The 26,491-nt window shown below is 40.8% G+C and overlaps 1 protein-coding gene across 5 annotated transcripts in view; it reads right to left on the bottom strand.

Annotated features, from left to right (window-relative positions):
• Window positions 1–26,491, bottom strand: part of LOC129367684 (myelin basic protein-like) — an 84,608-nt gene that overhangs the window by 21,799 nt on the left and 36,318 nt on the right. For 4 of the 5 annotated variants that reach the window (XM_055042299.1, XM_055042295.1, XM_055042294.1 and 1 more), the window contains 2 exons: window positions 13,242–13,300; window positions 817–904 (listed from right to left, as the gene is read on the bottom strand). In XM_055042299.1, coding sequence (XP_054898274.1) covers window positions 817–904; window positions 13,242–13,286 — 133 coding nt within the window. In that variant the 5' untranslated portion in view covers window positions 13,287–13,300. Of the gene's footprint in view, window positions 1–816; window positions 905–13,241; window positions 13,301–15,231; window positions 15,369–26,491 lie in introns of those variants that run through there. The other variant, XM_055042297.1, reaches the window with a different exon arrangement.

The following is a 26,491-nucleotide window of genomic DNA, read 5'->3' as shown; positions in this document are numbered from 1 at the left end:
ACGTTAAACGACATCCCAGTAACTCATTTTTAGCTTCAGCACCAAAACCAGAACAGAAAAAGTGGGGGGAAAAAAGCATCATATGCATTAAGGCCAGTCAAAGAATACATCCAACCAATAACTTAACACTTAACATAGGTGATGTGTTTAAGAATAAATTCAGAGGAAGCAAAAATAAGCAAAACGCTGTCAAAAAGAAAACATTTTCCAGGAAAATATACTAAACTTAACTTCTTTACATGGTAGTTAATGAAGAGTGAGAGAGCGACACTTCAGCTGTCAAGTGTCAACATTTATTTATTTAATTAATTCATTTATTTATTTCCCTCCTTTTGTCCTGTTGCGGAAGATGCCGCATTTGAAAATGTTGACAACTTTTGGGGGAAAGTTTAGAACCGATTTTCTCCGGGATGCAGGCGGGGAGTCCATGACCCGAGTAACGCCAGCCATGGTGACTGGGCTGATTGCTTGTATAAGACGGGAGTTTGAAAATGTCAAATTGTTTTGAATAGAAATTCCTTATCGACGACATCTGCTCTTTCACGCGTGCAAATGAACCTTCCTCTGCTCCTAGTGCAACTAATTACTGACTTCTCATGGCAGGAAGCCCGGGAGACGATGTTTCGAGTGTTCCCTCATCTGACATTGTAACAGTTCCATTGAAATTTCAATGAGCCAAATTGACGCAAGCCTGTCGAAGCTATTCTTCTAAAACCAACCACAGAACTCCAAGTCGTGCCACTGAGGCGGATTATTTCTGTATGTTTTTTATCTGCATGTAAATTCCCACCGATGGCGTGTTTTTAACGTGCTTACCAAAAACTTCATCCGGTGATTCGGGCTCGGCTGCTTCCTTTGGTGTTACTGCTGCTGCTGCTGTCGCTTTGGGTTCAGGTGATGAAGCCTTTAATAGGAACACAAAAACAGATTGGAGAGGTGAGCCGAGATGCCATGGCAACAGAGCGAAGACGGAGACCAACAGACAGGGAGAGAGGAGAAGAGAGAAACCACAGAGATGCGTTCAGTACAACTACACCGATCTGCGCTTTTTAAACCTCATTAGCTCGCAATTATGCCGACATCCTTTCATTTAACGCTCAGGAGGCTGCGCATTACTCCTAATCAATCTTGAGATCAGCCGATCTTGAGTGCAGCAACAGTTTATGACGTTTTTCCTCGGGATGGCCGGAAATTTCTGCTGCCTGGCCTTTTCTTTGTGAATTTTTGTACAGTTTCAAAGTCTTAAAAGCAGCAAAATGGATTTGGCATGATGCCTGCATGAACAGTATTCACTATGACAAACACAGTGACGCAATTACAGGCTAACTTCCTGTTCAATGCTAACACACTTTCAGATTTAGGATTGAAATGACATGAAGCTGATATTCATGCCTGCTGTAAACGCATCACCAAGTAAAAAAAAAAAAAATACTAAAACAAAATTTTATGTTTTTACCAAAAACTAACAAGTGCAGCTCCCATAGAAGATTTCAAGATAATCTCTAAAGTAGGAAAGTGGGTATTTTTCTATAGTTGTGTTTCTGCTTTATGAAGATCAACACATATAAAAGTTCTCCTTTGCTTTGATCAGTTAAAAAAAGAAAAAAACATGTGAAAATAAAAAGAAATAGCTTTTGTTGTATTCCTAGGAAGCATGAGGGACAATCACTTTTTCGCAATCACCTCTTTTTTTGTACAACTATATTTTTTAGAACCACCTAATGATTTAATAAGTACCTATTAATTAAAAGGTTGATTTTTATACATTTGTGATTGCCAGATGCTAATGCAGCGATACTTATTATATTAATGTCTTGCTACTCAGAAGTATGGAAAGGACTTTAAACACATTTTGTAGCACATTTTAAACAACAATAAAGGCCATTTAGTTATTATTAATTACTTATAATCAGGATGTTGGAACTGTAGATTGTTTCCAGTGCATGATTGGCAATTAGAAGAAGGAGGAAACGATGGAAAACCTGATATAAACAAAAAAAATGTTTTAAATATTTTTGTTTTTCTTTCCAGGATCTCACTAAAGGCACTTTAACCCTCAGCAACTGAACGACAGGAAAGTTAGCAGTTTATAACCTCAGTATGTGCATGCAGGTGTTATTGGTAACACTGGGAAGATCAGTGCAATGTAGAAAAGAACAATCTAAATCATGTCGTAAGGCTTGAGGGCTGGCAGATGTTGCTAATGACAGTTTTTCATTGTTGCAGCAGCATAAATAATTCGCAGAATGATTAGCCTCAACCCTCCCACTCATCACTCACCCATAACCCCATTGAAAGGCAGATCCTCTAACTAAGCAGTATTAAGAGAGATCATCTAGTTTTGTATCGCGGCTTGTAGTTGAGCAGCAAATCCCACAAATCTCTTAATCCTTGCATAAAATTTAATTTGTTTGCTCCGGACCGCAGCATCATCTGGTGGAAATTGCAACCAAAGATATGTCTGCTGTCACGACTGACTCCTGCAGGGAATGAAGTGGTGGTGGTGGGGAATAGTGTCACATGGAACAAAAATAAAACTTAAAAAGAAACTAAGCATCGCCCTCATTGCGTCACTTTGCGGTTTTGAGTGCGTTGCGACAGCAAACAGGAAGCATCTGCTGTTGTGTCTTCAGGAAAAGCCTGACACGTCTGTCTCAACTGGGTTTGAACGACCATAATCCCAACTTGACCAGCAGGCAGGGCGAATCGTAACACCCACCTGAGCTGGAGCGAAAAGAATGAGAGAAAACACCAAGTAATAATCCACCACTGGAATAAAACCACTCCATGTGCTACAAAGACAACCAGCTTGTTTGTCCTGCAAGCAAAGAAAGCATTTTTTTCCCCCCTTTCGTTCCAATCTCAAGTTTTGTAAATGTTTTTTTTTCCTGAACCCATCGCTCCCCCCCTCCATCTGCATAGATGCAGAAGACAAAAGAGGACCGACGTCATGGTTTACTGCTCCGGTTTCAACTCCTGAGTGGGCTCGGCCGCGCGCACAAAAGCTGCCGCCAAGTGGTTCCGTTCAGCGCTGAGCAGGTGCGCGGCGAAGCGCGGCGGTGACGCAGGCTCGCCGTTTGAGGGGTCTGATGAGTGAGTGATTACTAATGCAGGTCTCTTAAAGGTCGATTAAGCTTTAAACTTTCCCTTCCGATTCCCATCTAAGCTGAGCGCCAACGTTTACAAGGACTCAAGATTTAATTAGTGGCCCGTACTAATAAATGTAAAAGAAATTCCACTTGAAAGACGTCTTTAAGCAGAAAATTGGAGATATGGATGCCTTGACTCATACAGATCTTCAAAAAAAAGGAAAAAAAAAAAGATTAGTTTCTCTGACTTGGCGGATGCCAAAGGGGGCCTGATTAAGTTTCTCCCGCCGGCAGTCGGCAATTTAGCAGAGACAGACTGTTGCTACTTTTCCACTTTAATTCAGTCAACACAAACACTCGCGAGACTTGTCCGGAGGCATTTATCTTTATTAGACTCAGACAAAGAGATAAACAATAAAAAACCCACGAAAAGCCAAGCCTCTTATCTCAGACACATGAGTATTTCTTTTTTTATCTCTTCTTCAAAAATGGAGCGACTTGTCTTCCCGTCTGTTCACAGAGTCGACAATTAAAGCATGATGTCAGAGAGACTGATTTTTTATTTTTTGGAAGGCCTGTAAACATAAATATGACGCTAGTGCTTCACGTGGTTTAATGCTCGACGTGATTCTACAGCATAAATATGAGATCTTGTGAAATCGGTTAAAATTGCTGGAAATGTCACGTAATTGGCCGTGCAGTAGCTAAATATCCATTTATTTCTCAGATTGATGAATGCAATACGCCGAACCGGTGATGTCATGTTGGCCAAAAAGGCTCTTCAGTGTGGAAATCGTCACTATGGAAAGACTCTGTTAGCCATTTTCAGAAAGATATAGCATTTTTCTACGTGAAACTCTCCGTACAAAGAAAACGCTGCAGAAGCACAATTCATTATTGGTTTTCCTTGGCACTGATTGGCTGTGCCTGCAACAACCAAAGATCAGGAACTAGCTGTTAGCACCTTGCTTTGCTGTGGGTATTAATGCAAATTAACACATATTGCGGGTTTTAGCCATTAAAATCGGCATTTACAAGCATATTTTTAGAAGATATACATGGATTACGGCTCTTACTGTACAGTATTCTCGTGCTTCAGTTAATTCAATCTTTATTTCCATACCAATAAAATGAATGCTTGGAGCATGCAAAGAGAATCCAAATCCAGATTGATCTGAATCAAATGTTCAATGTAAATTCAAACTACCAAGGTAAAAATGACAAATATACTTTTGACCAATTTTACACGCAATTATTAATGAGCATAGAGTTATACCAGATGGGCATTTCTGTGAATCGGCATTTCACACTCTCCGATGCGTTTTATGTGTTTTTTTTCCCCATCAGTATTCATCCTTTGTTGGATTTAGCTCGTGCACGCCCACGCTCAAAAGGGGGCAGCGTTCTTATCTGTCATGGCCAGCACCTCTGCTTCTTGAAATTAGCAGAGCAGACATCCATCCATTGCCAAGGACTGAGCCATGGATGGCTGGACGCTTCATTAAGTGACAACATTAGCTGGCAAAGAGAGTGGCGGGTCATGATCCGCACTTAAGCTGCTTATGGCACGCAGGAAAACAAAAGGAAAGTCGGACGGTAATGAGAGCAAAAGACAGCGCTGTCGCATTTAAGAGTTTCAGGCAGGCGTTGGTCCTGTTCATTAGAACACAGTGATGGAGGACAAAAAGGCAAAAAAAAAGAGAGAGAAAAAATGTAATGCTTCTCTTTCACTGATCACCTTATTAAAACGAGAGTTGATGCCATTAAATGTCACCTAATCAGACCGGCTGTCCTGATCGCGTTTACATGCAACCCAGACAAATAATGCTCCACGATATTTAGCTTGAGATTTTTCCCGTTTCGCCGCCTCTCCTCCCTTCGCGACCTTCATTTGAGCGATTCATCACTTGCTAATGTGAAACCCGACACCAGATGGGGGCTGCTTCCCGGCAACTATTACAACTTCCTCAGGACCGGGCAACTTTCAGATATGATACAAGCATTACCGCAGAGAGAATAAAGGCGCTGGCTTTTTATAGGACACCAGGCAGAACTCCGAGACAAAGAGATTGAGAGGACAGTGACTTGCAAAGTTATTCTGTCCCTTTCAATTGTGTCTACATGACAAGCATGCACACGTCGTTGAAAAAACTTTATGCGATGGATTGGACATAAAGTGGCCTTTCTTAGCTGCAGCTCTGGCTCGTGCCCTAAGGGTGGCGGTTCTGCTCAAAGATGGATCTCCGTCTCAATCTGAAGCCTTCGGCAGCCTCTAATAAGTTTTCTGGCAGCTCCATCCATCATCGCAAATCCTAACCAACTTTCCTGTCTCTGCAAGAAAAAAAGAAAGAAGGAGAGAATCCCACCAGCATGATTATCCAGTACCATGGGTCATGTTTTAGAGGGTTCGATGTGATGTGCGCCATTAGTCTTCTACCCATAGATGGCCTTTTGCACGTAGACCAAAAAGTTCAGTGTAGGGTCTAACCTATGACGTGTCTCTTACCAAACTAACAAATATGTTTGTTTTTTTTTTGTGTTCTATCCAACTTTGTTCCATAAAGATCAGAATTGTAGGGTACCAAAGAAAAAACAAAAGAAATGTAATCGGCGCAACTCCTGAATAGTTTAGTGACCTTGTCAATTATGATTACCATACACTTTTCTTGGCCCTTCCTTCATTTGACGTCAATACAATGTTACAGCCACTCTGTGTGATGTCTTTAAAATTGACATCAAGTGACAGCACCACAAAGTCTGTCTGACCGGCCAGATAATATATTACTGGGATCAGGATTTGCATGCGTTGTACTCAACATCCTACCAAATCGTCCTTCCAGGATTTAGAGACATAATATCATGGAGATATTTGTTCAAATATATGTAAAAATTACAAACCCGAGCTGTAAGAAACAAGAAGGGTGCCGTCGTCTATGACAAACTGAAAAAAGAAACGCAAATTAATGCATCAATACATAATGTGACATGTCTGAGATCACATTTCCTACAAATTGCAGCGCAAACAAAGAGCGAACATTTGCTGCACTTCAGCTGGAGTGCCACGTCTGTTCCATTTCTCCCGCTGGAAACGCGCAGAGGGGGAATGCCTCGCTCGCCCGCCTGATGGATGTCGGCGACACTCAGCCGTGATGGCCGCCACCTGGGCTCCACTCAGCCCTCTGATCCCCATTTAAGGCCGGAACACGAGATGGGGGTTCAGTGTTCCTCAGGAGATGGAGATGGAGATGAAGGAGGGGGTCGGGGTGATTGAAACACCCTTTTATGGCCTGTCCGAACTCACACTTTCAAAGGGTTCCAAGTTCATATTGCTGCCTTGTGTTTTCAGTGAGACTTTCAGAGCTTCATCCTGTCCTCTTTTTTTTAAAGATGTAAGATGTGGAGAGCAGGGCTTTTTTTTTCTTCTTCCTTTTACAGGTGAGGTCACTTTTCTGACTGTGAAGTAAATGGGTGGTGAACCAGAACCTTGGAACAAATGAAATCAGGTTAATGCTGTAGTGATTTGGGTTCTCTGTGTGTTTATTTAGATTTCTGTGTCTTGTAGAGTCTCTGTTGTCCTGTCTGCCCCTTGATTGAGTGCAGCTGTTCCTTGTTCCCCCTGATTGTCTCCCTGCGTATTTAATGTCATCTGTGGTCCTTGTCCTTGTCTAATGGCTTGCCAAGTCAAGTCTGCTGTCAGATGTCTTGTTTGCCAGTTTTTGAGCCTTAGCCTTCCTCTCATTTCTGTGCTGCCTGGACTGTTTCCCTGACAATCTTCATCAAAAGCATCACTTCTTCAGTTCAACTGGGTCCACTGCGTCGGCCTCATTGCCTCGTGACAAAATACTTTTAAGAAAGCATTTTATTCATCTGCAGATATCAAGGCCTGTCACTGTAACAGATTTTGCTGGACGATAAATTGTCCCTGTAATTGTTGCGATAACAATCTTAATACTGTTGTTTTGAGATGGGTTTTCAAGTAATATTACGATAATGATGTAATGATGCAAGTTTGAGCTCAAAGACCAATAAACTAAACACTAAATTGGAAGATATTTCAAGAGGGGTGATCAACCGATAATTACATGTGAAGCTGATCTTATCTGCCTCCAGAAACCTCTTAAAAAAAAAAAAAAAAATCAACCACCGACCTCTTCTTCTCGACCACAAGAGAGGTTTGAGTGGCAGACCCGCCCACCAGGTCATGTTTCCATGTTTCCAGTTAACAATATTCACCCCACGTTTGCCAACTCGGTGACTTTCTTGCTATATTTGTCGACATTTCAGACGAAAATGAAAAATCGGTATCGGCAGGTCGGGCTTTTTAAACATCGGTGACATCGGCTTAAAAACTTTGATCGGTGCACTATTAAATTTTTAATATTTAAATTAAAACATGACAACAAAAAACAACAAATAAAATAAAATGTATCAACATTTCCCTTCAAAAAATTAATTAATTAATTAACTGAATAATCGCTTGTTGCGACAGGCTCAGATATGGCACTCAGAAATACTTCTGAGGTGCAACATTTAGAAACAAACCTTGTAAAAAGGAAAAGAAAAAAAAACACACTAAAAGTACCATTTAAGGTCTACGTCTGAAAGCCCAATCGTCTCATCGGCGGCGCTCATCAGTGACGCCGCGGTCGCAGAAGTGTTGCTGTGACCGGGATGCGGTTGCCTCTCCTGACAGGCCTCACGCCGAGGCACAGTGGACACAGAAAGAGACCAGCTGAGCGAGTTATTATGTCCACGCTGCTCTAATTGAAGCGGGCTGGTGGCTTTGAAGGCTGGAGGCCCGCTGAATGAGTCTGGGGCTTTAATTCAAGTGTTTCAGTGGTAAAACTGGATCAGGACAAAGCAACTGCTGAGCGAAGAGATGGAATCTGAAGATTTACTTTTAAGATAATTATCGACGGGGAACCAATCCGGAGAGGATAACGAGCAGCTTGCTTCTTGCGGTTTTTGTCCTTTTTGTCTGGCTGCATGTAAGAAGCTTGAACTTTGTGATTTTGAATGCAGACCAGAGACGCTTCCCTAAACAAGTATTTAAATGACATTAATTTATTAAAAGTGGAAATGTAGAAATAATTTCATACGTCTAGAACGAATTGTGTGTGCCTCAGTTGATCTCATAAAAAAAACCTAGATCTAGTTATTTCACAATTTAATATTTTATCATTTATTTAATGCTCCTGTGCAAAATACACATTATTCCGGTATTTATTTCCACTTTTAAATAAATTGTTGACACATTTAAATTATTATTTCACATGTCACTCATTTGTTGTATCTTGTCACTCCACACCCTCCAAACGTCGGCACCCTGAGCTGAGCCAGTGTTTGATCCAGCGGCGCACACAGCCGCTAGGTAGTAACGACGTCCAGGCCTTCTCTTCTACTTCAAGATGCTGATTGTTGATCTTTGAGATAAGCAAGAAATCAATTCGACTCTCAGCAGCCGAGCAGAAAACACCTCAGCACGAGGCGCCACGCAGCCGTCGCACAAACAACGCGGCACTAACAGATATCCGCCTCGTCGCTGCAGATGGGCGTCAGAGTCAACAATAACAGGGTTAAAAGAGCCCCCCCTTCCATTCCCCCAATGTAAACTCAGGTTCATCATGCTAAATGCAAAATGTGCTATTATGTCACAAGATTTCAGGTGAAGCCTGCAGAGGCAGTCCACTAAATGTTCTTTTTTTTTTTTCCTGCAATAGTCTGAGTGAACACATTTTTTTTCCTCAAGTGCTGCAAGGTGCATATCAATTTATGATCACAGAGTGACATCACTCCATAAGAAACACTCCAGACTAGCTGCAGTCAGCGGTCCGTCATTAAAATGTACGCAATGGGCAGAACGCAAAGCGGCCTTCAGAGCCAACGGGACGGCAGCCGTCGCACACAAGCTGCAAAAAGAAGAAGAAGAAGAAGATACCATCGACACCCTGAATTCATATCACATCAGCCGTCGTCCAGTCTGCTGTTCTGTCATCAGTTTGCTTCAGCAGCCAACAAACGATCCTGAAAGCCCAACATTCATTTGGGGGGTAAATGTCATGGACGGCAAGTTTATTCTGTCTGAACGTGGCATGTGAGTCACACGTTATGGAATTGCCTGGTTATAAGGATTCTATAGGAATTTCACAATGTTGTCTGAAATCTTTCCTATGTGGTTTAAGGATTCATGTTGGCCTTTACTGTAGCAGAGACTATTATTCCCAGGGTCCACATCAACATTTCTACAGGAATCCTTTACAAACATTCGTAAAAAGACATAAATGTCATTCTTAAGACACAAAAAGTCAGATGAATTACTTAGTCATTAACCCCAGTGCACTGCTAGTGATCCGACTATGTGTTTTTGTGCTGAACAATTTTGTTGTGGGCCGTTTGGCTCGGCCGACACGTATTCAGGACACGTGTAGCATTAAACTTGTCTTATTTATAAAACGTCCGCTCAGTTCCACACTGGAAACTCTTTTGCTAAAAATGACATTTTTGTCAGAGCATCTTCACTTTCTTTGCTTTACCTCCGAGTACATAAGAAACGTATGTATTTGTTGGTTTATATTGCCTTTATTGCGATTCCATGCAAAAGAAAATGAAGACAGAGAATATTCCCTCTAACATCAAATAAGAAACTGGTTTTGTTTGTTGGGATTAAATGTGCGTTCAGATGCTCCGGGACGCCACAGAAGACGCTTTAAATTCAACCTTCAGCCTTTTCATAACCATGTCATCAATAATTCACAGCAATATAAAATGCTTTGGGAGGTGGGAACAGGAAAGCATTCGAGTCGAGGGCCCGTTGTCGGGACCTTGTTGCACGAAATGGGATTCGTGGCTGCCAAACATCACCGGCGTTAACGTTTCAGGCGGATGAAAGAAAGCGTTTGACAGCCGAGGGACGGAGAGCGCCTTTTCTGAAAAGACGGCGAGATTATGACTCCGACAACAACGTCTAAAACTCGGCCCGTCTGCACGTCACTATGACAACGGGCTCTTCGGGGAGTCCTTTTCAAACGACTGGCGAGGTCAACGAAACGACTGGGAGATACGCAAAACGATACAACAACAGAAATGAATAATGATACAGAAAAAAGGAATGTTCATTCAGAGCAGCATGCTGACCCAACGCCGCGCCCACCTGCTCCACACTTGACAAATTAATCCACTTCTCTCGGATCTGCTCCTCTCCCTCTGGAGTGTGTTTGGCAGGCGAAGGAAACAAATCATATGAGCTGAGCCATCAGGCGGCTCCCCGCTGGTCTGGGCTCCCGTCTTTCCCACATGATCAATGCGCCAAGCGGGGCAGCGAGCCGTGAACCAAACCACCCGGCCAGTTATGCAGCTTACTCCACCATTACAAGAGCAAAATATATCTATATATATATATCTATATATATCTATATATATATAGAGAGAGAGATAATATATATATCTATCTACATATATATATATATATATATATATAGATATATCTATATCTATATATATATATATATATATATAGATATAGATATATCTATATATATATGTATATATATATATAGATAGATAGATAGATATCTATATATATAATATGTATTTTATTTTTCTCTTCTTGTCTTGCAGCACTTGCTGGCTCAGATGGTGAAGTAAGGTCTTCCAACCTATTAAAGTAGATTGGAGTCTCAGCCATACTAACCGAAAGTATTGACATCTAGGGTAAGATGTTAAAAGATGTTACAATGAGAACTTCAACAAGGTGGTTGGGGGGAAAAATTAAATAAAAAGAAGTGTGTTATATGTCCACTGTTTGACCCCTTGAACTCTCCAGGATCAGGGTTTTGGACTGAACCTGCAGATGTTACACAAAACCTTGACAATCAACTATTTTTATTTTTTATTTTTACAAAACACAACAAAGATAACTACACATGAATCTACACTGATTGCAGGGACAAAAAAAAATCAAGTTTACATTTAACAACTTAAAATGCATATTTAAAATCTCACGGTTCTGTTAAAGTACCGCACTACACCTGAATCAGAAAAAAAAGCAGCTACTATTACTATTTCTTTTTATTAATAATAGCACTACAAATCTCTGTTGTCCCGATGTCTGTTGATGATGCTTTGTTTGATGCAGTGTTATATTGAACCTCACCAGCTGAAAACGGAGCAAATGTTGCCATTTGGATCCCCGATCAAACCGAGTCTACCGAACTATTAGTTCTGAACCCCACTTCTCCTCCAGTCATTTCCTTTGGTTTCAAAGTTTGTTCTTTTCCTTTTTTTTTTTTCTTCTTGCTGTCTGGTTATGAAGCTCACTGCCATGTTTGACATTAGTCCAGTTTATCATTTTTTTTCAAAAACGCCACATCAGCTGAGATAAATCCAGCGTGGCGTCAGTCCTGGTCAGAGCGTCGTTTATTCACTCCGTCCAATTACAAGGCGTTCTGCAGCGGGCTGGCGCTGGAGAGGGGACGTCTAGGGTTTATTACCAGGGGCACGCTGCGCTCCAGGCGTCGCCATGATGACCGGCTTCAATTAAGAGCGCTTTGACTGCTTGAACTTCATCAAAATCCAGTGTTTTCCCAGAAAAGTTTGCAGCAGCTCAGTCGATGTGGCAGAACTCGAAAAAAAGGCTGAGTCATCGGAGTCGGTTTCTCGGCTTCAGAGCGTCTGCAGGAAGAGAAACGCTCGCACCCTCGGAGGTCCACGTCGCAAACTTCTTTTGAGACTTCTGGAGGAGCGCCTGGCATTTCACAGTGAAATACATCGACCGGGGAGGGATGAAATTTCAAGGCGTTGAGCTAAAACCTGATCAGCGTTTACTCCAGTACCACGCCGTACGGACTTTTTTCACCTAAAGTCGTTCAAATTCGTGATGTGGCTTTTTTCAATCCCTCCCTCGCCCCCCATCTCGTCCTCCCATATATAACCCTAGAAATGGAGAATGAGTCGGCGTATTATTTATGGATTACTGCCTATTAAGGCGCTTGTGAGAGGAGGGGAAAGTGCTGCCTGTGGCTGTGCGATTACCGCAAAACCCAGGATTTGTGTTTAGATCCCTGAGGGTGAGAGTTTGTACTGAGAAAACATATGGCTCTGAAAGGACTCGCGTGGCCATTAAAGCACGGCAACCACTCTGTGCATCGGGCTCCGCGCACAAGCACAACCCACGTGGTTTAAGGCTGCTGCCTTCTCCTATGTGGATTCCTGTCACACAGTCTGAAAAGGGTGCACTGTCCTGTTGAAAGCCCGGTAAGGGTAATAAATCAGCAGGGAGCGAAGGAGACTGACAGCAAGTCTGCAACTTGGTTCAAAGTCCTGCAGATAAAAGCCAGTGCTCACACTGATAAGGCTTCAAATAAGCCGTCACACACACACACACATGTTCTCGCTCACACATCACTATCATCCCAATCACGCTCACACAACAACAGGAGGATGCAGGAAACAATTCAGTATTCTTTCCCATAAGCAGCAGCGTTTCCATTAACCAAACTCACCGTGCGAAAATAATTTGTCGAACTGGAGACACAGCAATTTCTAAAAAACCTTCTTTGTTTTCGAATAAAAAATGTATTTTGTGGTGGTTTTTCTGGGTTTGTATTTCATAAAAGTGCAATGGAAAAAAATTTTTTCGCATCACACGGGTCACGTGATCAACAGCTGGTTGTTACTACTGGCAAAAACCACAAAGATAAAGACGAGAACTACTTTGAGAATGATGGGGGGTTTTTAGGGTTTTTTTTGTCCAGTTGATGTACAGCTTAACACCATAACTCTCGCAGAATCGCAGTTCGGAGAAAAGTCGTGCATCGTTCTAAAGTGTCGAATCCGCAGCTCTTCCGTAAAAATCGCAGATTACGATTTCCGCCAAAACGCCGAACGCAAAGGCTGACAAGTCGCTGACGACACCTGTACGGCTGGTGACGAGTGCCAACGCCGAGTCTGAATTACGAGTATATCTCACTTAAGCTTATGCACATGTAAAATTAATGTAATTTTTTATTTAATAATTTCACACCTCAATTGCGAAATTATGTTGTTTTTTTTTACACTAGCTAAATATAGACATGCGATCATTTCTAATGCAAATGCCACAACAGAAAGTGGATGTAAACAATTTTACTATCTTACAAACGGGGCTCTTCTTACCTTGCTGTCTGCAGGCGTCTCCCTCTTTCCTAGATGCTGTCCCATGCTGCTGACAGAGGCTGGGGGGGCAAACACAGAGGAAACACCACATTACAAAGGCATAACATGTTTTCTTATCAAATACAAGGAAAGCATCTCCAAAGCCAAAGTGATCTCGTATTCCTGCAGGAACACAGCCAGATTAGGGCGACTAAATTTTCTAAATATGCTCGTTACAGATCAGAGGAGTGACCTTTGCTCTTTTATAAATCACTAATAAACAACGTAATCTAACTTCACAAAGTTTATTCAGCACATTTTCACCTGAAGTGTATCACCCAGCCTTTCTCATTCAGCTGAAAGCGGAGGTTAGTGATCTTCCCTTTGCGCTCAGGTGGAGCCGCTTACAGGGAAACTATTTCTGAGCCCGATCCTCCGTCTCGCGCTGAATAGCGTTCCATCTCATTCCTGGATGGTTGAGGGAGACGTTTGATTTATGAATAGGTTTAAATTACCAGACTGCGACTCGTGTCCCGCACAGGAAGCGAGATTGAGATCGATTTTAATCATTTTGTTTTAATGAATCACCTGAAATGTGCTTTAATGAGCTCATTTGATAAAAGATAGTTTATCTGGCTGTCAAAGGAAGACATTTATTGGGAAATTTATCTGGCGCTTTGCATGATTTTATTATAAATATTCAGCACTGATGGCAGGGATTCTTTGATTGATCATGCAACGTAGCAGTACATCACGCTAGACACAGACAAGGTCAGCATTGGTGAGGACGTTTTCTCTTAATGGCAAGTAGGCGGTATAAAGGTTTCTTAAGATGTCTTAATTGTCAGAGATTGCTCAGAGTAATTGGCTGATCGGAAACTAAAAAAAGGACGAAGGGGGAAAAAAGCTATTTCGGAGTCAGTGCTAACAGATAATGATTGTGTAAATATATTGCTCTTTATATTTATATATATATATATATATATATATATATATATATATATATATATATATATATATACATACGTCCACCATATCCTAAACAGTTATACATGTGAGTGGACCGCTGGGATTTGCATGAGTCAGGAACTACAGGGATACGTGAATAATTTTTACAAAATCACTGAAAACTTTAAACCTCCGCTTATAACCTCCTTATTTAATATCTCAGACATCAAATATACTTTAACATGCAGTAATACACATAGTAGCCATCATCCACAATCCTCCTTATATTGGGAGTACAGCCAGTAATCACAAAGGAAAATGAATGGTGCTCCTGGATTGGCTGCATATGCAAGTCAATGGTGTGTTACTATAGGATATTTAAGATCCCAGTGCAACAACTTCAGTAACCTTCAGTAACAACTTCTTTGGAGTAGAAGTTGTTACTGATTTAGCTAGAATTTGAATCGCAGATGTGTTTAAAAATGTAGAAATGTACAAAAGATAAAAAGATGCTTAAAAGTACAATATCTTTTAATGGAAACACATTTTAAACCATTTGTTGACCTCAACAAATAGTTGAAGTCAACAAAAGCTCACTGGATATTAATGATGGATGATTGAATTAGTCCTCTTAAAAGCAACAGGCTGAAACAAATTAGCTGCCATTACGTCTTTAAATATCTGAGAGCCAACCAGATCCTACAAACAGTATGTGGAAAACAACTGAGGAGTGTTTATTTACTTTTTTTTTTTTTTAACACTGCCAATATCTGCTGTCCTTTAGACAGAAGAGAATCAATCAGACAGATCAAACTCTTCAAAGTGACATAGAGGAAATTGGCCACGAAAGATCTAATTGGGATATCTAACACTAATCTGAACACGAAGTCACTGCGTTTACTCCTTTTTTTTAATCTTGGATTAAAAACACTTTAAATCCGCCCTCAGGCTGTAAATCTATAATCCTTTTTGTCTGGATTACATTCCTCCGACTCTATTGTCGTCATCTGAGCTGAGACAGGAAACTGTGTGACCTGGTGTACGCTCTGCGTTTGTTCCTTACAGTATTTCGCGGTACGTTCTGCCTGGCGGCGTTCCCGTTTCCTCTTCGGGGCACAGGCAGCATTTGATTAGCAGCTACTTCATTAGAGTCGTCCTCCGAATCCGATTCGGTCCTCCGGCAACTTATTAGGTTTCTGAGAGGTGGCACAGATTTAACACTGGCAATCATTATGTGCCGATGTGCCATTTGACTTCAGGCGTACTTGTCGTGGCACGGTGATACAAAAAAAAGAGAAAAGAGAAAGAGTACGGATTCCTCTGACATACAGAACGGAGGTTAATTATCGGCGCCGATTGCGAGCCTTGATAATGACAATCCATTCTAATGAAACGTGGAGAGTGTCAGCGGTTCTAACATAAATAGACACAGTAACGACAGAGTTCAGCCAACGTTTACTACAGGAAGTTATCCCAAGTCCATTTAATTAACTTCTCATTTGTTAACACACACACAAAAAAAATCAGACACCCAAATCTTTGTCCAGATATGTAAAATGAATTCTTTGACAATATTTAGAAGTTTAAGTGATTATAAATAAACAACTCTGACAAAAAGTGAAGAAATCTTTCATCTTTCTGTAAATAATAATTAAAAAAAAAAACCCTGAAGAATCAATAATACCTGCTAAAGTTCAACACGGGCGTATCGAATGAGCGCCACATAATGAAAGCATTATTACTCAGCATTTTGAAGGAGGCTTGTCCTGTGGTGAGCTCCAGGCTGCTGAAGTGGGAGTGAAAACCCATGACGGGTCTGAGTCCTCCGTTAAATAATAGAAACCACAGCAAGGCAGCTGATCTGCTGAGGGATTTAAAAAGGTCTCAAAAGAATTTAATACCGGTCCGACCTGGAAGCAGGTCGGAGGTCTCCAAAAACCTCAAAATGGCATCATGAGACCTGCAAAAGGGACTTGCTTTACTTGACAATGATAATTCTACATATGCCTCTATAATCACAAAAATACTCTATAAGTATGTTTTATGAGAGATGTGTAAGAAAGAGATTACTTTCTTTAAAAACAAAATAAAACAACTGAAGCTGAAGTTCAGCTTGTCAGAGAGAATGTCAACAAAATTATGCACTTCTGCAACCATGTCCTTTAAACAGATGAGTCTAAATCTAAACGGGACAAATCTGGCAACAACTAAATGCATTATTCAAGGAAAACAGTCTAATACTAGCTGGGGGAAGATGTCATGATTTGGGACCTGGACCTTGCCACCCAACCATCGTAGAATCCACAATGAATTGTAAAATGTACAAGAGGATGATTAATTGAAATGTAGCACCCTAACCCTAATCTTAACCCTACGGCAATCTAAAAATAAAAAAAATACTGACACTGAACGCTGCAAAATAAAAATGGTCCAAAACAAACCAGTAAGGGCTGGTTGAAAATCGAGAAATGGAAAGTCCTCAGCTGAGTAAAAGCCCAAATCTTGAGACCCGTAAGTCTTAGCGTGATGATCAGGCAGAGAACGGCAAATGTCACGGTCGGACAGCGGGGAAGAGGGTGTTTGCCCCACAAGAGTGTCAACTTCCGAAGCCATGCAAACAAAACAACCCCTTGTAAAAGTTTTCACATGGATCACGTAAAACCGCATGGGCTTTAAATGACCCCATCTCTTAAAGCTAAGGGAAGGTTAAGAGTGTTTTTTTTTTTTTTGCTGAGTTGTTTAGCCCCATTAAAACAAACTTAGCTCTGTTTCCCACCTCAGTGTGGTTCGTTTGCTCGATGGAAAAACATAAAAAGTGCTACGGTTCAGACCAACTCAATCCTACCCAGAACCTTTGGGGGGGATCTGATCTCGGTACTGTTGTGAATGAGCGCAAATGCGATAAGATCTGACCTCCATGCAACACAGATACCAGGTGTTTGATGAAAGTTTGAGCCACATGCCTTCCCATAGTTAGGTATGCGGGATGCAGTTTACTAAGCATACTAAAAAAGAAAAAAAAGAGAGACTGCATGACATTTTCCTAAAAGCGTTAAAGCCCAACACAATTGTCAACACATCTCAAAATGTTCAGGATTCTTCTCAGATGATTCTGCCTGACATATTCTCCACACGCACACTTTTGATTTAGCTCAATTTGCTGCTTTCTCCCACTTTGGAACACAAACATTTCCATTTGCCACTCCCATCCAACACACACATCTGGCCAATAAACCGAATTTTACAGTATGAAAATTCAGTCTGACAGGTTGATGGATGATGACCGGTTTCGGTTTCCTTAACGTTTTTTTCCCTGTACGAAGAACAACCAACCCCAAAATAGTTCAACTCATCAGCTGATTCAAACTAAAGTAAAGTTTAAGTGCAAAAACGCCCTGGGCTTGGATTTAGAGAAAAGATACCGGAAAAGACATACTGAGCAACTTTTTTTTTTTTAAGTAGAACTTTTAACTGAGTTAATGTTTCTAACACAAGCAAGCTGAAATATGTGATGCAATCTCTGAGTGCAGACAATATTGAACCATGTTGCTAAGTCAGAATGTTGAGGATAATAAGTTTTTAGGGCTTTTAAGGTTAAGGGTCATGAATATCTGTACCACGTACGGACATAGAAACCCAGCCCCATGAAACATGAAAGTCAATTCAATTAGCCAAATATATATCTTGGAAGTCGCGTTTATTAGAAGCCGCATTTTCACAAATCCTCAAAATTCACACAGAATCAGTAGATCTCCACATTTTTTCAGATTTTACTGCAAATTTTCCAACCCCTCCCTCCTCCAAAAACAATAGCCTCACATGGTACATGATCGATACGGCGAGAAACAATAAGTCACATTTAACATCATATATTGACGCAAATATTGCAAAAAGTACTTAAAAATATTTCTAAATTAGTACCACAAAGTAAGTAATTTTTTATACAAAGGGAAAAAAAACACACAAAACAATCAGAAAATCCCAAAGGGACAGCTATTGATGAGTATTTTAGCCGTTTAATGGGATTTATCAATACATCCCGGTGCTGCCGGCCCTTTAAGAACATTCAGATTTTTGACATGGCCCAAAAATAAAACTGAGCTTGACACCCTGCCTTAGAGCAAGAATTGATGGACAGTGAACTCCATGACCACCGCAGCTCTGCGGCGAACTAGCAGGGTTTTCTCCTCGGTCTCCATGTCATCTTCGTCCGATGACGTTTTCTTAAGGTCGCGGTTGCAAAAATAAAAGGTAGTCACTTTTTTTTCCCACTTTTAAAAACGGCAGTGAGGCTTCTATTATGCAAGTTTGCTTATGAGTTGAGAATTTGTTCTTACATTTGGCTCCTTTTCACTTCTTCTCTTTCTGCTTTATCCGTCTTGTATACTTAATTCCGCACAAGTAAAAAAGTTTCATGGCTAACCAACCCTGCAGGAGCATAAATCCAGTGGCCGGGAAGAGACGCTGCGAGCAGCACTGCACTGCGACAAGGTCATGCTCTTCAGCTGCAGAGACACTTTTCTTTGCTCTCACTTATGTCAGTCAGCAGCACCAGAGAGAGAAGCGAGGAACGTCTTTCCTGACTGAACCAAGTCGGCCGTTGAAGTGTTTTTGTCGCGGTAGAGATGAAACGAGTTTGCACGAAGATTCCTCAAAGACTTTGGTCCATCTTGAGTTGAAAGCTGTAGAACCATGATTAGTTCCTCCTGCTGAACAATCTTCCAAAGACAAAAGCGCGACTGCGGTCAGCTGCGGCACTTGTGAAGGCTGTTGTGTTTGGAGGTGCACAATTCAAGCTAAGGAGGACAAAGTCTGCAAGAAAATTGTCCTCCACCCTCTTACACCACCACCAGAAGGCTGAGCTGTTCCATACAACGAACAATGGAGCATTGCTTTCATGTTGCTTACGCCATGTTTTCACTTTACAATCTCAATGTTGCTGCTGCAATTGAGACTCGTCAGACACAGCAACTTTTGTTTTCAACTTTCCAGTCTGCTGTTGGCTAATTTTGGTTGGCCTTTATGGGCTGCAGCCTTGGCTAACTGGTCTTCTGCAAAAGTAGGGAATCTGCTTCAAGGTTTCAGAGAGTTTCCTGCATATCTTAAATTTAACAAGCGGTTGTTTAAGATATTGTCGTTCTTTTCTATCATGTTAAACCAGTCTGACTCATCCTCCTCTGGCCTCAACAAGTCATTGTCATCCAAATAACTGGCACTCTTTGGATTTAATTTTTGTCTTTTTTTGCTTCATTTTCTGAAAATTTAACAGCTGGTGGCGTGTAGAAATCCTAGCCGATCAGCAGCTTCTGAAACACTCAGTCCAGCCTGTCATCCTCTGTCTAACCCCATTCAAATGCGAAGCTTGGACTTCAGCAGGTTGTCTACAGCGGGTCTACATGAATAAATGCATAGAGTCGTTGAAGAGATTGAACTTCGGGATCATTATATCTCATCAAGTAGCCTGTGAGAGGCTGTTTGGATGCTGCAGACAGCTGGGATTTCACTTCAGCTTCACCTTTTCCTTCCTAGAAGCCCTGGTTATTTCAGTCTAGTAACTCTGGCATAGAGGAAAATTCAAATTAATTTCAATGTGCCTTGGAGAAGGAGCACAATGGATAGACTAGCTGTCATTGCTCTTAAACACGGCCAACGCAGAGCTCTGTCTTTTTTTCCATCCACTTTTCTTCCCCTACCATCATGGCATCTGATGGTTTGTGAACTGGCTGAGTTCTTAGCCTGTGTCTATTTAACGCTGGCTGTGAATGGGTTGAAAACAAAGGGAATGTCCAACTGAAAGGCTCAGAGCAAAAATCTTTGTTCAAAGCCCAGACGTACACCTCGCTTAAAAAATATTGGGCAGTGTTCACTAAGCGACACTAGAGGAGTATGAGACAGGATCCAATTCAATGTCCTTCAATCGAATGAAGCTTAGGAACTGCTCACTAGCTTCCGATGAAAAACTGGAAAAATTGTCATCATTATGAAAAACATGTTATAAAAACGTAACTGGTTTATCTAAATACAGCCAAAATAATCGGCATGGGAATCTTGGTTTTGGCTGTATTTGTGTTTCAAAAATCTTGTTGGTCATAAAACAAGGAAAGAGGAGTGTGAACTGTGGCATTTCTCCACTACACCGTGTTCCAAATTATTATTCAAGTGATATTTTTTCAGGTTTTCTTAAATGGTCAATGCGAATGATGGTCAACATAACTTTCAAGTCATGAACTATTACAGTATAAATCTAATTTTCCTGAACAAAGCTCCCCATGCTGCCCACCCCCCCATGCACCTAATGCTGCACATTCTTTGAATGTGCAGCATTAGGTGGTTATATGTACTGAAATCAAAAGCTATTTCAATCAAAAACATCTTTACAGAGTTACATGTTAATATCGGACCTTCTTTGATATCACCTGCACAATTCTTGCATCCATTGAACTTGTGAGTTTGTGGAAAGTTTCTGCTTGAATTTCTTTTCAGGATGTCAGAAAACCTTCCCAGAGCTGCTGTTTTGTTATGAACTACATCCCACCCTCAGATCTTCTGCTTGAGGAAACTCCAAAGTTCTCAATAGGGTCAAAGGTCAGAGGAGGATGGTGACAACACAATGACCCTTTCATGCCCATAGCAGCCAATGTATTCCTTACAGAAAGAGATGGTGCATTGTCATGCATGGAGATGATTTTGCTACTGAAGGTTCGGTTCTTCTTTTTGACCCATGAAAGAAAGTGATCAGTCAGAAAGTTCATGTACTTTGCTGAGGTCATTTTCACACCTTTGGGGACTCTGAAGAGGCCGACTAATTATTCTCTCCCCATAATTTTCCCATTTTGCTTTGCATCTGGCCTGCTTAATAATGTGGAACATCCTTCTTAAGTATATTTTCTTTAATTGAGCTCACCAAACAAACTAATCAGCCCAGCTCTCTGAAATTAATTATTTTGATTCAAAGAGCCTTGACACAATACCATCTATAAATTTAATAGCACAACAAAAAATGTAATCTTTATGACACTTTAATCCAATTTGCATAATAATTTGGAACACTGTGCATTAATATGACACACACTTGGTGTAGAAAACAGAGGTACGCATCTCTTAATATTCCATCAAAGCAAATGAAAGAAAAAAAAAGGTTCTCAGTCACTTTCACAGGCCTGTCTTAATGAAGCCATAAAACGGTAAGCATAAAAACGATCAACGTCAAATGCTGTTTTGACAGATTAATGAGACTGTTTAACGTGATACGTCTCACTTCTGAAAAGGGCAAACGAAATGTTGAACACAACCTCACCAGGAATACGACAGACGCTCTGATGTAATCGGTAAGGCTGGAGGGCATTGGCCAAGACGCCGACGACCTTATGGTGTTAACTGCTGAACTCGCAGCCTGATCCAACCAAAGGAGGATCAGGCTGAAGCTTCATTGACGCCAAATGTTTGCGATGGTAGACTAGAGTTTTTCTGACATCTCTTCCAAACTACTGGTTAGCGTCCAAATAACATCTAATGCTTGTTTTAATGTTAGTGTAAAGGTATGAATGGAAAGGCGCTGTATAAATTTAGTCCATTTACCATTTAATGTGCAGTAATTGACAAGCTGTCGACTTGCCAAGCATCCACTTCTTTTAGTTGACGTAACGCTCTTTTCCTTCAAGGACGTCCGGGTTTCATCATATAGCACTTTTTTTTTTATCTAACTGAACTCAGGTGGTCAGCATCTTGGATCTGGCAGCCAATCATCTTTGTTTCATGACTTATGATCGCACTTTTGTTGCTCCATGATTAGAAAACTGTTATCTCATAAGTGCTCCATTTATCTCTTTTTTTCACACATAAAAGCGCGGTTGTGAATAAGGCTGTCGTGACGCCGTCATAAACATCATATATGTCACATGTCATTCGGTAAATTATGACACTTTTAATAGAAAGGTGACATGATTCAAAATGTCTTTGTTACGACAACTTGGCATTTGTCATAAAAGTATTACTGATGAAACTTTTTAAAATGATTTAGCTTTATGTAATTAAAGCTGAAGCTTAATGTAGGACTATAAATTTAGTCAAAATAGACACAGGTGCACTAAGTGACGAGATTAGGATTTAGAATTAGACTATGAAAGTTTTATTTGTAATGCCAAAGACATAATATGGCCTCCTAGAAATTATTACATTTAATTCAGTTTTTAATTACTACAGATTGAAGTGTTTTGTTTTAGTTTTTTTTTTTTAATCTACTGATACTGTAAATACGAGGTTTACATTTTTACAGTTTTTTCTGTCTTTAAGGTATTTTTATTTATTTTTTTCCGTTTTACTTTAAGTTTATCAGTAGCAACTAAATATTTGCCTGTCATCAGGTTATTACTGTTTGCACTATAATTAAAGTTCCTAATTTTGTTCCGGCTCCGCATGGCGGCGGATCTCTGTTGGGCTGAATGCGACTTCTTCACAGGCCGATTCCCTCCTGTTACGCAATCGGAGCCGTCAAGATCCTGCAAAGACTTGCAAGAAGTGTTGCATAACGCGGTGTGAGAACAAGGAGAGGCAGACAGACAGGAGCGAGGCGGGGAGTAACGCTGAACTACAATTACATCCCTCCTGCAGAACTTTACAGACTAAAACACATGGAATAATATACGGCCTTTAAATTTCAGACAACATAACCTTTCATTTAAAGAGAGACGGAATGCAGCAGAACAGAATGAAACGATGCAGCAAAATGTCAGTTTTAATTACCCCTTTGCTGGTTGAAGGTATATAAGCTCCTGTTGCCTGCCAGCTGCACCTACAAACACTTATCTCTGGTTACATTAAATAATCAAGATAGAAAAAGCTTTTATGATATGGCGGCTATATATACAGGCCAGCAGCTGGAAGAATCCATTACCTCTCGAAGCAGAGACAGCAGCACATATGAGCAATTATATCTCTCTGGGCCGTCCATTACTCAAGGCTATTTCAAATCATTATGCTTGTAAGCTCATAATGCTGTTTTTCTGCTGTTTTTGTTTGTTTTGTTTTGTTTTTTTACATGGCGGTGATGCGGAAAAACAAATGGGACTCATTAGATTGAAAAAGCCCAGTATGTTGACGTAAAAAAAAATAATAATAATTCATCATACGGTTTCTCTTCACGACTCATAAGGGTACGACTCCGACCTTCTGCTCTTTCTGAATATTGCAGGTATTGTCAGATCATCACAGACAGATTACCCTTCCTGAGGCCGCCAGCCGAACATTTGGTTCACCCATCATCTTTATTAACTGATAAAAAAAGATGATCTTCCGATTTCGGAGGACCGAAGCTCGGATTTTCATCTTACATCTTTGAAGGCGAGGAGCAACACTACCTTCTTCTTGCACATAAACATTTTCCCAGCTAAACAGCGGATTTATTTTACGTGTATACCATCATACAAACATTCCTTGGATTTTATAGTCGACGTGTTTGAGAAACAGTTACAGTCGAAATAACAAAAAGGTATATTCTTAAAAGTACCTAAACTTAAAATCGTATTTATAGACGAGTTTTGGGGAGGGAAAAAAAAAGATCTATCAATATTTTAACGTAGTTGATGATCATTTATTGCCAAAGGTTGGTGTCAGGAAGCCAGCACTGAATAAATAAGACAAACAGGACCATTGTTACCCATTGCTCATTTTCAGTAGCTGGTTCTGTGGTGAACCTCAGGGATCACTCCTCAGTCTCCTGGGTATTCTCCTTTTTAACGCTGCTTTTGGGTCAACTTCCTCAAAAAAGATTTTCCATACTGCCCACGAAGATGACTGAAATAGAATACTGCAATCAGTAATTGGTTTTTAAGGGGGTAAAAAAAAAATTAGGCATGTGAAACAATATTATGCCCACTGTGTCTCGATTGATGGATCCCAATTAATGTTTCAGTCTGAGTGTTGAGGAAATGGAACCTTTGCTTACCCTCCTACCTCGACTCCCAGTTGGATTCTGTAGCAACATTTACCAGGTCACAATATGAGAGAAAGATTAGATCTTTAAACTCAGAGTATCTCTGTTTTCTAACCATTTAATGTCTACATCACTGCACATTAACTCATAAAAAAAAAAGATTGCCATCAGCATGCGCCCTCATCAAGTTAAGGTTGGCAGACTGTTCAAAAACATTTCTATTTTCCTTTTTTTTTTTTAAATAACCTATGCGCATGTTTAAATGCATATCTATCCACATATTTATAGTTGTGGTTCCCCCTTTGTCACAGATGCTGTTTGAGCTCCTCGTATCACATCCTCCCTCTGCATGTCTGTGTGAGAACACACGCAGTAAATCTCTGCCGTGCAGCACAGTTTGCACAGTTCTCCCAGAATTCTCCATCGAGCTTCTATAATCTCAGCAAATATGTTCGATTTGATAAAGCCCCTGCGCAGCGTATCGCTGCAAAACATGCAGACGAACCTAGTTATCTGTCTGGAACACGTGACCCCCCCACCCCCCCTGTCTGCCATTGCGTGGCTCCTTTGTTTTGCTCGAGGTTTGCTCTCGCGCCCTTCAAATAATAGCTTATTTTAACCCTGCGACTGCCTGCAGTTGCAGCGCCACGTTAAGAGCTGCTGTGGAAGTCGGTTACGCAATGAAAGCGGGGGGCATGTTTGCATGCGCGTCTGGGGGGAAGACGGGGGCCGGGGAGGGAAGAGGAGATGAGAGACAGCCGTGTATTTACACCCAACAATCCGCAAGTGAAAGTATGTTGCTGCTCTGAGGAGACACAAGGCCGAATGTCAGCAAGTATTGCAACGGAAACTTCATACACACAAACATGTGTACATGTTTTGGTCTTTTAGCGACGCGTCTGTATGTTCAAATCCTTTTAAAATATGTATTTGTGAATGTAGTTCATAGCACAAAAGTGAATTTACAGTGAATTTTCTCTCATCCTAGTATTTGGATAAAGGTCCAAATTTCCATGTTTCATGCGTTTCAGCGACCAATTTCACTTATTTGTTTAATGAATTCATCAATTAGCAGCAGAGCAAACAAAAATGAGTTTTGATCATTTCTACTCTGTTTTATTTACAAAAATGCCATAATCCATTTTATTTTATTATTTTGGTTATTTTTTTCATTTTGGATGGTCAGAATGTCTTTCAGGTCCAGGGTTAAGTGTTCTGTACTAAATCAAAAATTAGTTTAGTCTTTGAAAGGGCGAACTCGCGTTCTTATATGAAGTGGTACTAAAACGATAATGTTGCAGTGTATCGTTTAGAATTACGACGACAATTCATCGCCCGGCGAAATAAGTTTTCGCGACCAGCCTGCTTGTGCCAGTCGTTTTGGTTTTGACGTTTGCTAAAGGAAACTTGGAAAAATGACGACAATTTCCATGCAGACGAGTTTCTGTACAGCGGCTTTAACAAGCAACCGAGTCTGAGTTTCACAACACGTCCTTGTATTATTTCCCAGATTCTCTCACTAGATGCAATCTGGAGCATAAAAAAGCTGCACCAGCTCCAGTTCAAGAAAACCCCGGAGCTTGTTTCACAGGAGGCTGAACGAAGACACCAAAGTGAGCATTAATGAGCAGCAGCTTATCTACCTAACAAAAGAGGTCCCCCTTGCATTTTAACAATGTTTCCTCTGCGAGTTATTGATCCGTAAAGCTTGAACCCCGGGGAGGAGATGCGGAGCTCTAAAGGGTTTTCAGAGACTGACGTCTCTTTCGCGCCGACTCGTATGTGTCGCGCGAGAACAAGATAAAAGGTTTAAGACATTTCTCAAGCTACACTTTCGTTAAAGAGCTGCCGTTGTGACCAATCAGCCTTTTCTTGTTTACATGTCACCAATTCTCAGCTGATGCTGCAGGTTCGGTAGAAAGCTGGATGATGAACAGCGTGCTTTTAGAAAAACATTTCATATTTAGAGATAACATTTCATTATAATGGGTATAATAAGGCAGTGGTCAGACAGTAATTATCAAAGTTTCACAGATTACCATAAACTCCCTCTAGATTAGAATAGAGCTTAATTAAGCGTCAGAGGTAAACTGCAATAAAACTGTCGTCTGATATTAGGCCAATTGTTATGCCAATCAGATTTCTCATTTCTTTTTTTTATTTTTATTTTGTTGCTTTCCGAGAGTCAGAATTGATTCCAGTTATTTAAAACCAAACACATATATGCACAGAATCAACCTAGATGTATTTATTTATTTTTACAGCAGCAGGAGAGGAAGCTGCTCAGCATCAGGGATGTTATCTACCTGAACAGCCAAGATGGAAACACACTAAAAGCCAAAGTCCACACACACACACACACGCACACACACGAACACACACACACACACAC

This window comes from Poeciliopsis prolifica, unplaced genomic scaffold, assembly GCF_027474105.1.
Source record: "Poeciliopsis prolifica strain line A6 unplaced genomic scaffold, Auburn_PproV2 SCAFFOLD017, whole genome shotgun sequence".
In the NCBI taxonomy this organism is placed as follows: domain Eukaryota; kingdom Metazoa; phylum Chordata; class Actinopteri; order Cyprinodontiformes; family Poeciliidae; genus Poeciliopsis; species Poeciliopsis prolifica.
Note: the sequence above shows the minus strand (reverse complement) of the source record. Positions and strands in the feature narration are given on the sequence as shown.